The sequence below is a fragment of the Kryptolebias marmoratus genome, linkage group LG16 (genome assembly GCF_001649575.2).
Source record: "Kryptolebias marmoratus isolate JLee-2015 linkage group LG16, ASM164957v2, whole genome shotgun sequence".
In the NCBI taxonomy this organism is placed as follows: Eukaryota; Metazoa; Chordata; class Actinopteri; order Cyprinodontiformes; family Rivulidae; genus Kryptolebias; species Kryptolebias marmoratus.
In genome coordinates this window covers 27,503,615-27,517,038 of record NC_051445.1, presented here as the reverse complement: position 1 = coordinate 27,517,038, position 13,424 = coordinate 27,503,615, and the positions used below count along the sequence as shown (strand labels likewise).

Here is a 13,424-nt window from a genome sequence, read left to right as displayed (position 1 = left end):
GGTGCCTGCTCAAGTAGCACTTTTGCTAATGAGTGCACGAAATGCCCAATTAGACTGAGAATCTGTTCCCAGTTAAGATCATTTTGTTACACTGACTCTTACTGAGGCAGAAAATGTGTTTGAATGTCAGCTTTAATAACAGTGCTTCCCATCACAGCATGATAATCGAAGTCTTAACATTTTTTGATGATATAATAGCAGGGGTTTCAGCCTGTCACAATCAGGGACTGAAATAGCCAGAGTGAGTCCAATTCTGATGGTTATTATTTAAACTACAGAGTGAGGTTGTGCCTCTGAAGGAAAAGCTACAAGATGTTTTGTTTCGGACATCTTTAACTTGTTCTCTGGGACTACAGTTCTTTTACAGAAAGTATTTTTGACCATGAGTGGACTGAAGATAAAATTCTTTCCTTCTGTCCATCCACCCATCCCTCTTTCTATTTGTCCTTCTTTCTTCCATTCGTCCATCCATCTATCCATATAGATGCCCAGGTTGTTCTAGTCAAATCAAATTTCAACTTTGAGAACTCACTGGACTGGTTTTCTGACCTAAAAACAAACAAAATTTGTAATGAATCCTTGGATCAGTCATTTCCCTGACAGAGACAGAAATTGTGTTTGCAGCATCTCTGCACTACATGACACAAGTTGTTGTGCTCAGTAAAGTATTTTCTCCACATCGCTGCCCTCCTGAATCTGGTTTCACAGCCTTATATGACCATGTCTGAGGATGAGCAAGAGTGGAGGCTGCTAGTGAGAAGAACAGTTAGAGCTACAGCATCAGGAGTTTTCTACATTGTGGCCATTCTCCTGAATGACTGTGTATTCTTCTGAAGCCAGATCTGCTGGGACACGAGCCAATTTGGCCATTTATGTCTGAGCTTTCTGTTCTTCAGAATCCCAATCAAAGTCAGAGGCTCAATATGTTAAATATGTGTCAGAAGGTCTGACAGGAACACTTTACCCTTCAGGATGTTTGCTGGACCCAAAAAGCATCCACTGAATTTGAAGAAAAATCCTTTGTTGCCTCTGATAGCTGAGTATCAGCTCTGAAAATGCTCTGTACAGAGATTCAGTGGACAAAGATATTTGTTGAACACTAGAACTTGAAAGAAATGGACATTAAAATCTGATTGTCATCCACTCTGAGAACACCAGGAAAAAAATGTCTACTGTTTACCCTGCAACATTTTTTTAATGCTACGTCTGTCTTTGTTACCATAAAATTTTCATTGGTGTAAAACTTTTGTTATTTTTTACAAAGTAAACTACAGTACTTAGCCTCATTTCTGAGCCAACCAACCCTGATTTATTCAGCTGAACCAGACCTTTGAGCAGTATCTGAAAGTCATGTCTTTAAGAAACAGGACAGTAAAGACCTGAACCAGTACTTCTGAGATGTATAATCGTTCAGCTGATCCTTGACTCAAGTTTTTACCACTTTGGCAATTAACTTGTTGGAGCTAAAATCTTATATTTTGTCAAACTGTGTTATTATTGACTATAAACAACAATTATTGCAAAACTGGTTCAACTCTGCCTATTTTCATTTCAAAAATCAACCCTTCAACATTATTGAAGATGGATGAAGCAGCTCCCTCTTTACCGACTATTTAAAATTGAAGATATGTCAATTTTTTGGGTTGCTGCCATGTTGTATTTTTTTAAGCCAAGGGTTGAACACTCGGAATGTGGGGCGGTATCCACGATATGAAAGTCCCATCTACACACCTCCCAACTCGCTAACAGGCTGTCACACTGTCAATCACAGTGTAACGTGACACTTTTTCTTAAAGCCACAAATAACTAATTAAAAGTAAATGTGTGAAAAAATGCCTATTTGTACATACAGTAACAAGGTAAAAGCAACGTGAATCAACAAATATCATCACCTGAAAGAAATGATCTGAAGTATACTGTTTTTTTTTATAGTAAGGAAAGTGTTCCACTCAGTTACATAGAGGGGCAGAACTTCAAAATAGTACTGCAGTCAGCCACTAGGGGGCACTTATCCTTTGTGGCTTCAACTTCCAGCTTGTGGTCCCCTCTCTAGTTATAATACATCTTAATGAGTGTACTCCAGTAAATTAAATCATAAACACTGGATATGATAGTAGTGGTGGGCAAACACTTAGAATTTAGCTAGGGTATAAAAGGAAATTTCTCACCATTTTGAGGAAGCAACTAGTCTCCAACAGCCAAAGCCCAGTGAGGTAGCAGATAGGAGGAGCTGCATTACATAACACAAAATGAAGATAGGGGATGATGAAAAAGATTATAGATGCAGCAAAAGAACAAGAGCAATGTTGCTCAGTGAACACTTTAAAACTATACTTTAAAAGTTTAAATTTTAAAACTCTAACACAACAGCCATTTGAATTTTTAAATGCTAGTTTCAAAAAAATAAAGTGGTGATATATATATATGTATATATATATATATATATATATATATATATATATATATATATATATATATATATATATATATATATATATATATATATATCACCACTTTATTTTTTATTTATAAAATGTTCATTCTGTATCTTTCTTTAGGAGAGTGAGATTCCAATATTCTTTTTTTAATTGTCAGTGTCTGCAGTTAAATAAGTCATTTTCTGCTGCAGTCATAAAGCTTTTATTCAGGGCATCAGTTGGCTGATGAAACATTTTCCCCTTCCACACAAAACTATTAGGTTTCTCCTCCACAATAATTTAAGGCTGACATTGTGAATGATAAATGCCACAGAAGCAAAATAGCAAAATGCTATTGCATAATTTGTTTAGCTTCTTTCTGCCAGTTACTTAATGAGAGTAACTTGGAGAGAAAAGTCACATTGGCTTTGACGGGAAGCCAATGAAATTCAAAGACAGAACAATAGGTGTGCCAAAATGTCTACTGCATTAATATTTTTATCACCTGATGCCAAATGTGAAATGGTAATAATGTTTTGCCTGTGTTTGTGTGTGTCTATTAGCAAAATAGCTCGTGAACCAGTGGATGGATTTGAATGAAACCCTCAAAAAGTAATCATTAGACGTACATCTACAACTCATTAACTTTTGGAGTCAGTCACATTCAAGATGGCTGCCACAGGAACCTTATCAAACACAAAATTGCCACTTTTACAGATACTAAAATAAAATTTAGTGTGGTAGTAGCTGAGACTGATCCCCAACACATACTCTGGGCACTAATAGATTAAATAAGATCTGTTCCAAAAAGTTTGCTATTAACTACTGGAGTCAGTTCTGGTTGTTTGTTAAGTGCATTTACTTAGTGTTTTGTTGTTATTTTATTTTTATTTTTTTCAGAAAACATTTCTAAGATGATCAAAGCAAAGAATATTTAATTAAGTGCACCACTTTGGTTATAACCACAAGTCATCAGGTTATTAGGTGAGTCTACATTCATTTGCTTTGTCAAATGTCATATTGGCTTTAGATGCACTAGAGAGAATGAATATTCTCTTGCTATTGTTAGTTATGGAAGTGAATTACAAAGGCAGTATAAACTACCATCATGGGGAAAAAAAGTCCACTCTTGTTCAGCTCTAGTTCTTTACGTATTAGGTCATAATAAACACGATCTATTCTTTACCAGGTCATTAAATGGTTCAAATTTAATCTCAAGTGTACATAAGCACCAAGCAGATTCCACCATGTCATTTTTACTAAACAAAAATGAAGCCAAAATGGAATAGCTTTAAGTGAAAAACTAAGTCCAATTTTGCTACTTCCATAGGATTTGAGAGGTTCAGTTTAAAAATATTTTAATGGCCCAAAGTTGTGTTTGAAAGTTCTCTTTAAAACTGTCTGTTAAAATTTAAAGCAGATTCACAACACAACTCAAACTACAGTCCTCAGTTGTTGTTGGTAAATGTCACGTACATAAGCCACCTGGCAGTGCTGATCATTAGCTGCAATCACAGGTTTCCCTACTGGTGTAAAAACAAACACATAGGTCCTTATAACCACTGCACATTGGGACTAACAGGCCTTATAAACCTCAGAGAATCTTTAGAATGGTTTGGCCTGAAAACATTTCTCACTGCTGCAGCTCCAACTTACCAGCAGTTAAAGTTACTGTCTTAGAAAAGGAAATAATTTATGGTTTTTCTATCACTTAGTGTGCTTGCAGCATCCCATTGGCACAATGAGAATAAAGTTCATGACACTGAGGCCCTGTTTACACAGGTACAGTTTTAGTGGATGTGCAAATGTTTATTGTTTTTTTATTTTGTTTCAACCTTGCAGCCACACAGAACCATTGTGTTAGGAGCCCCTAAACTATACGTTTTCAAAAACACATCTTGAAATGTCACCCTTTCATTTTAATGTGGATGGCCAAAACACAACCTTTTAAAAACTATGATATAATAGACCCACCTTCTGCCTAACCTGTCACCCCAAGCCTGAAATACATAACAACAACATAGGGACATATTACATGGTTGCGTTTGTGCTGCAGACACCAGTTTCTCAACTCCAGCAAAACCTTTGCATTCTGTATCACTTCAATGAGCAAAGAAGGCTAATGAGCTGTACCATCGTCCTTAATAAAGCAGATAAAAACTGCTTTGAAAATCGTAAGGAAAACCTATTCCTGAAAAGCACCTATTAATATTTAGACTGACCTGACTCCGTGACAACACTCCATGTCCTGCACTTTTGTGGTCTTGTAGTTTAATGTGACACAAAGTAGAAATTCCATTTTGTCACCAGTTCACAAAAAAGTTTTAGTTCTGGTTCTTGTGTTTACCATTGTGTCTTTTTCTTCTTGTTGTGTTTACAGCTCATGTCAGCTTTATGTGCATACTCCATGTCTTGTTTATTGTTTCTGGTGTATTTCATGGCAGTGTTACAGCACCACATACAAGCCTGGCATAGTTACAACAGCATTTGGGCCATTTTCTGCATGTTTTTGGGTATGAAAACATTTCTAGAAACAATGCTGTGTTTGCGAGGATATTTTTAGAAATGACAAATTGAAAAAATTGTTTTGGAAAATGACGTTTCTGTGTGGAAAAGACCTGAAGCTCAGGTGTTTCTCAAATGGATTCCAGTCATTACTGACATGACCTCATTCATCACCTGCCAGGTTAGTTTACTGTTATAATTCATTCATACATAAATGTTTATTTAACTTAGAAAATATCTTGCTCCAAATAAAAACATAACTTATTCAAGAATCAAACATACATTTTGACAAAAGGGGCACTTGTGACATCACTGGGCAACATGTGCAGGTCCTCCAGCACTTCTAACCACTCTGACCCCAGCATCTGCCTGATAGTTAATTTAATATCAGCACCCTGACATGTCAGCGTAACCCTCAGTGTGCTTCTCATGTATCCAACACTCATTATTTTACTGCCTCTTGCTGTTTAATTATCTGTAGCTCAAATTACTTTAGGATAGCTCCAACAAAAGGCATAAGTTGCCGTATTTGTGAAGGTACCAGATCTATTTAGACACACATACACAGTGTGCACACTATACACAAAAGTACAGTGAAACAAAGCCTTGTGCTCTGCAGGCGGTGTGAATAGAAGGAGGATGAGGTGTTTTTTTCCAGCCTCTCCTCTTAGTGTATCGTCTCTATATCGTCTTAAACTCAGAACGATGAGCCCAGGCAAGGAGATAGCTCTGCTTTGTCTTGGTGTAATGGAAATGCATTCACACTGTGGGTGAGCTCAGAACCAGGGCCAGCTTAACATGGCTGATAGCCTTGAGTTAACATGGCACACAAGTAGGCTCTATGGCTGATTGGTCTTTAATGGCCTCCATGGTTCTTGTCATCATTCAAGCTAATGCCATCAGTAACTACTCCTCTGGAGATAGTTGAATTAGCCGGGCCTGCCTGCTGTGTTACTGCCCACAATTTCCAATATTTTATGACAGCTATAAGATAAGATGAATGTTAAATGATTCCTGAGGGGCAATGGGGTCATGTCAGCAGTGCAAAATAAATTATAAATAAGAAAAAAATGCAGTGCATCACCATTTGTTAATGTATGTGTTGGTATAATAGAGCTTTAATGATAGCGGGGGGATATTGTTGATTAAAGAGCTCTGTACTTCAACCAAAATCGATATAATTGTATCTCTGGTGGGGATTTCCTGTCTCAGCGAGGTGTTCTGCTACAAAGGAAAGTCATCCTCATGTTGGCATGAACTGCACTTCACTTTGTGATAATTCTTTAAATGCTTAAAGTTTTTATCCTTTATGGCTCACCTTAGATGCCAAACTCCATCAATCTTTATCACCCAAAGAAGGCAAAAGGTCAGTTATGTTAATGTGTGTTTGTCTGTACTGTTGGCAAAAGATCTCAAAAATCATTGGACAAATTTTATTGAAATTTTCAGAAAGTAATTACTGGATGTACATCTGCAGATGACACATTTTTGAGTCACTCCGAGTCAAGGAAGTCACTTCAGCTAGTTTATTTTAGCAAACAAACAAACAAACAAAAATCTATAACTCAATCAAATTTATAGACATTGAGCTAAATCTATGGTGGTAGTAGTGTATAGTCATGAAATCCAGCATTTATGGATATGCATAGTGCATTTGGAAAAGGAATGTTTGGCCTTAAAATTAACTGATGCTTTTGGCCACCTGAACAGTTCTGCATCCTATAATTAAACTTGGATGTTCAAGGTCTGCTCTGCTGACAGTTTTGCTCTCAAATATTTTCTTTGTGACATTTGATTCGAAAGATTATTGTGTTTTATATGAACTATTGGACTGAAGGTCATGTAGTGTTGTCTCTATATACAGTAGAAAAGGCAGACATGATGTTAAAATTGGAAAAAATACTAACAGCTATTATGTTTGTTTTGGAAGGGACTGTCTTCCTGTGGAAAAAAGTCAACCTCCCTGATTGTTAATGAATGTTTTGCACTCCGCTGTTGGCTGATACTTTTTCTTAGAACTTACACTTTATTATTTTTGACAGAGCAATTATACAGCCATACATAAGCCATACATGGTACAAAACACAAGTGTTGACAGTATGCAGTTTTCCATAAAATAAACATCTTAGCATGGCATCTTACGACCTCAGCATCACATCCGTGGGCTCATCATCATACACCTCTAAGATAAGGATACACTTTGGGAGGGATAGCAAAACTCCATATGCCACCTGATTGTAATGCATTTCAGGGCTGCTGTAAGAAGTATATTTAGCAGATATACTTTAGCCCATCCTTGGATACCAGCTGGTGTAATACCAACCAACGCAACTGTAACATCTTTTGGTATAGTTTCCTGAAAGATAAGGTTTATAGCACTATACACCTCATCCCAAATGTTTTGGAGTTTAGGGCATGACCAAAAAATGTGTGTATGATTGGGGACTGCTGAGCCACAGTTTCTCCAACACAAGCTTGGTATATTAGGATCCATCTTAGCGACTACATCTGGTGTTCTGAAATATCTGCTAATAGTTTTCCATTTATATTCCCGCCACATATTTGAGTTTGTAACCCGATGTGCCTCGGTCCAGACTCCCTCCCATGTTTTGTCAGAAATTATTTTGGCCGTCTCTGCCTCCCATCTGTGTTTTATCCAAGTGGGTTCGTTAAGGTTCTTTGACAGAAATATACTATATAACTTTGTAATAAATTTTTTTATCCCCACCCCCTTTCTGGAAATGGATTAGTAGGTTTTCTATTTAGTACACTTTCCCAGTCCCTGTGTGCTGACAAAAAAGAACGCAACTGTAAATATCTAAAGAAATCACTTTTTTGGAGATGAAAATTCCTACATAACTCTTCAACTGACATAAGGTTGTTCTAGTCGATCAACTGATGAAGAAATGTAAGCCCCAGTTCAGCCCATTTCGAAAAATCTTTGTCTAAGAAATTGGGTGTGAAGGATTTAATATGTCCAATGCTTGTTAATATTGATAAACCCCTTGGTAGCCTGAAGGAAGTTCGTACTTTGTTCCAAATGTCACGTGTGGTTTTAGTCCATACTGGCAGTTCCTTTACTGGAATATCTAAAAATGACAATACATTTAATGGTGCTGTGCACATCGCTTGCTCAATGCTCAGCCATCTTGTTTGAGAGTCCTGTTGGATCCATGAAATTAAAGGCTTTAACTGAGCTGCCCAAAAATAGTATTTTAGGACAGGAAGATTGAGACCCCCTTCTTTTTCGTTGTTGGCTGATATTGAGGGAAACAATCTCAGTTCTGGTTTCAGTCTGCAGAACATCTCCATGCTTTAGGATCCATGGCTGTACAGTTTGAGCTCAGTAGTTTGGGATGTTGCATGGCTCAGTACTGTTTTAGTTTGTTATTATAATGACAGCAACATTTAGCAACTTCAGTTGAATCTGAATGTGTATGATGTGGAGATTGTTAAGTATTTGATCAAGTAATTTTCTGTACTTGTGTGTTTTATGACACTAATGTTAAGCAGTCCAGAGTAAGGCATCACTTTTCTAATCAGTTAGCTTGGCACAAAGACTGGTAATAAAGCAGCACCAAAACAAACTCATAAATCAAGTTTAACTTTAAAAAATTCTTCCTTTTTTCATCAGAAGACAGTGGAAAAAAACACTTTGATTTTGTGAGTTAAGGATTGATTAAAGTAATTTATCCACAAATTAGCTTTTCAAGGATACTTTTGCTCTTTCAAGGAAACTCAAAACACTTCCAGTAGGGTTTCTAAGCATTTCATTAGATAAGCATGGATCAGTGACACTCACCTGATCAGGTTCTCGCCACGGCTGGGAGGACTTTTCACATCCTCTCCTTTCTCTAAGGAAAGACATAGAATAATGCAAATCAAAATATAATTTAACTGTAGCCACACTTATAACTGATCATTCAACAGAAATGAAATCAGAAAATTTATTTTAGATTTGTTTGTTCTTTCTAACCCTTGTAATTAGATATATTATTCCCTGTGGGTAATAAAAACTTGATTATCTTTGTATAATAGATAGAATGATTAATCAGCCAACCAATTTTAATACAACGATATTGGCCAGTTTTTAAAAATTGGCTACTTTCCATTTCCTGCCCTAATCAATTACCAAGTGAGAAAATGAAGCAGCAGCAAAAGCTGCTATAACCAGCTTACTGTATTCAACAATTAAGTTTTTGAAATATTTATATATAACTTTTAAGTCTACAAGTCCTCTTAGGGTAATTTAAATATGCATTTATTGAAGTTAAGCAGTTATTGTTATATTATGTTCAATAAAAAATACAATTTGACTGAAAAAATATACTTACATATCTTGCTGTATATTGGCTTTTAGCTGCCCCAATTTCTAAAAATCTGTAATCTGTTAGCCATAGAAAAGCTCTTAATGGTGAATTATTTATAGACTGACTGGATAAACAATACAAGATTAAGGAAATATTAAAAAGGAAATTTGCACAATTCAGTTTTTTAGACAAGTCATTGTTTTGTAAAAAAAAAAAAAAAAATATGATTCTAAAGACATAAGTGAAATTTTTATTATTGATGCAGAAATATATTATTGGACAATATAGTTGCTGTTACACATCTGTGTTTGAGTGTAGAACAAAATCAGTTCTTTTGACATGTTGTAGAATATAGGTATTAGGATAATCATAAGTATATGTTCATGCACGGTTTGTTAAAAATCCCAGCTGCTGATCACCTGTGTTACTGCTCCATGTTCTGTTAACGTTGTTGTGTTTGTTTGAAACAAAATATACTCGGCTTAGCAGAGTCATTGGTTAATTTTTAAAGTGTGGTAAGAGTCAGTATCATTAAGGATATCTGAAACCTGTTTCTCTCCACAAGTAAAGACTGCTTTTGTCAACATTTAATCAGACTTTGTTTTTCAGTTTTCAAGAACCAGAGTGATCATTTTTACCACTGCATTGTTTCTGATCCAGAGATCCTCTGACTGGGAATTCTTTTAACGAACCGTGTTCTCACTCTCTCATCAAGTATTGATGATTTGTAGTGTGATCGGCTCTAAATGAGCCTTTGTTTTTGTTCTTTTATGTGCTACTTCAGATGACAGCTGATGGCACGAAGGTAATATTGAATATACATGGGAGTCATGAGGACAACATAACGACCTCATTACTCTGCAGGTTTACAGACTCAATTCTTCTTATTCTCGCTGATTGTTACTTGGTCTAATTACAAACTATCCTGATTAGGCCCAGAGCTGAAAGGCAAAAGGTAGGCGAGAATGTTTTGCGTGTGTGCGCTAATTCCAAAAATTAAATAATTTCCTTGAACAGTCATCTTGATCTTCAGATGAGGCAAGATGCATTATATAGTTATATACCTGTTCACGGCTGGCACTAAAATCCATTCTGAGCTATTGGACTGCATCTAAAAAGTGCTAAATACAGGTCTGAATGGCCTCAATGTGCATAGAAAACATTTTCACTCATTTTCACTGGTCTGGATTACTTTCATTTGCATAAGTTTGATTGTTTGACCACAATCTGTCCTGGCCTTACTATAGTTCCTCCTTCTGAACTGACGTGACCACACAAGTGGCAGTGTTATTACCTGGATATAATCTTTGTCTAGCTTGCTCTACTTGTCATCTTCTATCTGGGGCTTCTTTATAAGTTTGAATTTCCCTCTGGGGATTTATTAAATATTTCGGATTCTCTGATTGTTTTTGGAGTTGATTGGACCCACTGTGGTTACCATAAGATACAATGTGCTTTGTCAATCACAGAACAACAATCTGAGCAACATTATGTTGCATTATAGTCACCTGATTAAACACAGCGCTGATGTTACGTTCCAGCCTTTGTGACCGTGTTAATGTCAAAATGATAAAGTAGTTCAGATATCTGAATGGATTGTATTTTTTTACAGGAACATCAGCAGACCTGCTGTCACACTATTTGCTGTTGATCTAACAGCTCACTGTGCGATGTGGCTGCATGTGTATCTGCATACAAAGTGGGTAACTAACAGAATAATGTGTATTGGGTTGTGTTTGTACTGCCAGGTGTGAATGCTCTCAATCAGAGCTGCAATCAAATCATCCCAGTTGAATATAGTAGTAGTAGTAGTGCCTTTTCTGAACAGGGAAGAGTCATAGAAAAGTTAAACCACAGTCTTGCATTTATATAACTTGTATGATTCATGAGTGCACGTGTGTGCACCCGGAGAAAAACCTGGATTGGTTTCTGTCAATTCTGTTCAGTAATTGTTATGCTGACATGGCAGTTGGATATAAACAGAAATGTTGGGATTCCATCTTTGAAAATTTCAAGTTAAACATTTCAGATTAGTTTGACTGAAATTGAAAAACTAAGACCTGTAGAGTTTGCTGCTAATCTGAAACTCAAACTCTTTTTGAAGCTACTTCTATTGTTAGCTTAGATAAAGGCAAAAAAAAAGTAGATGAAGTTTAGTGGTCACAGAAATGTTATTCCATGTACCAGGCATGTTGCTTGTCACATCGTCTCCAGAAAAGTCATGTAACTAATTTATAAAAAATAGTGTCATTTTTAAAACAATAAATGGAGTGTATTTTGAGCCAAATAAAACTATGCTAAAAGTAATGTTTCAGTTTGTGAGGCTTCATTGTTTCTGTTCTTACAGAAACCCAGATTGTGTAACAAATGATGGTAAAATTTCATTTGTGCTAGTTGAAAGGTAATTTTAAGATTTTATTGGGACTTATACTCTAGGTGAAGGTTTAAATTTGTGGTCTTTATTAAACTGTAGGCAAAAAACACAAAGAGGCAGTGCTACTGCCAGCTGTGTTGTTTATGTATGTTACCCACAGTTTCTTAGTTGGAGCTACTGAAATTTAACTCTGTTTCTGTCTTATACTGGCATAGATTTCCAAAACCTTAAATCCTCAGAAGAAGGAAAGAGACTAAAGAAGAGCAGGAGATAAGTATAGGTGATTTTGCCCAAAACTCATTAAGTGCTGGAAATAATCCCCAGCTACTTGTGCTGAACAGGAACAAGCATGCATAGAAAATGGATAAATAGGTGTAGGCGATCCCTGCTAAGGCAAATCACCCACTACTTACAGTCCAGAGTTTTTCCTTGTAATCATGGATGCTCCTGGTCAATTTGCAATTAAGTACATCTGTGTAAAATGGGAACCATTTAGTTTGGTCTAAATGTTTTTTTTTTCGATGACACTGTGAAAATCAGGAATCTTTACAACTACTTCTCATCAGTAGTTAGTTCTTCTTACAATATTTTTGGTCAAAATAAAATTTGAGCAGAACTTGCTGACAGAAGTTTTGTAATGTGAATTTGTTCATTGTGTCCAAACAAAAGGCCCATGCTAAAGAGTCAGTGAGCTGCAAGGTGACTCCTCCTCACGTGTTAAAGTAATTAGAAGTTCTTCCTGCTGGGGAGCCCATGCTTAAATATTTAATTCTAACCGAGCTGTGGCAAAAACATGCCATACCACCAGGGTCCTTTATGTTCAATATGCTGAGTCTATGGTGGAGGAGCCACTGGTAAGGTGCTTTGTGGTGAAAACGGATATGAGGGGTGGGCAGTCAGCTTTCCAGATGGGCTTGTTGGAACCTGTCTGCAGCATGTATGCACAGTAGTACTGTATGGGTGTTGATGTGTGTCAGAGATAAAGTGGAAGTGTGTGAATGTTTGGATCAGAAGCACCGTGTGTGCAGCAGCGCTGACTGCAGGCTGAAGTTGTTTTGATCAGAGAAAACAGGGATAGAGATGAAAAGGTTCCAATCCTCAGAGAAAGGTAGCAGTGAGGATCTACAGGGAAGGAAGAGACTCAGACTGACAAAAGGATGGAAAAGCTTGCAGAATCTAAAAGACAAGAATACAGTCAGGAACTGGCTGTGCGCTAGTGATCAAAGTGTGTTTTTTTTTTAATCCTTTAATTCTCACTTTTATCTTTGTTCTATTTTCCTCTCTTCCCTGTTTTGACAGATATGTGTCACAAAGATGTCCACACGCGGCTGCCAGGGAACCGACTCTGTCATCAAGCCCCTGGACACCATCCCTGAGGACAAGAAGGTGAGAGTTCAGCGCACACAGAGCGGCTTCGACCCCTTTGAGAAGCCCACCAGTCAGGTGAAGAGGGTCCATTCTGAGAACAATGCCTGCATTAACGCCAAGAGCTCGTCAGCTGGCAAAGAGTCACCCAAACTGCGCCGCCATTCCAGTCCAAGTTCTGTAAGTACTACCTGAGTGGGTTTTTGTGGGTAAATTTAGCTACAAATGGTCAATTTTACAAACTTGTTTTATAGCCAATTGCTTTCTGAATATCAGTATGTATTATTTGTGGTTCTGAAGGCCTTTAGAAGGCATTTTTCATCTGTTTTTGTTTTCACATTGCATAAAGTCTGGCTGTTTGCAGTTCTTATGACTGCTTTTATTTAGTCTATTTTAGTTTCTGCTTCAGATCAGGAGTTTTCTTAGACCCCCTTCACATTGAATGATGACCCC

General features: G+C 36.9%; 1 protein-coding gene across 4 annotated transcripts in view; it reads left to right on the top strand.

Moving 5' to 3' along the window:
- cdk14 (cyclin-dependent kinase 14) overlaps window positions 1-13,424 on the top strand; it is a 257,244-nt gene that overhangs the window by 60,502 nt on the left and 183,318 nt on the right. For all 4 annotated transcript variants that reach the window (XM_037980343.1, XM_037980346.1, XM_037980345.1 and 1 more), the window contains one exon: window positions 12,906-13,151. In XM_037980343.1, the coding sequence (XP_037836271.1) occupies window positions 12,906-13,151 (246 nt within the window). The remainder of the gene's footprint in view (window positions 1-12,905; window positions 13,152-13,424) is intronic.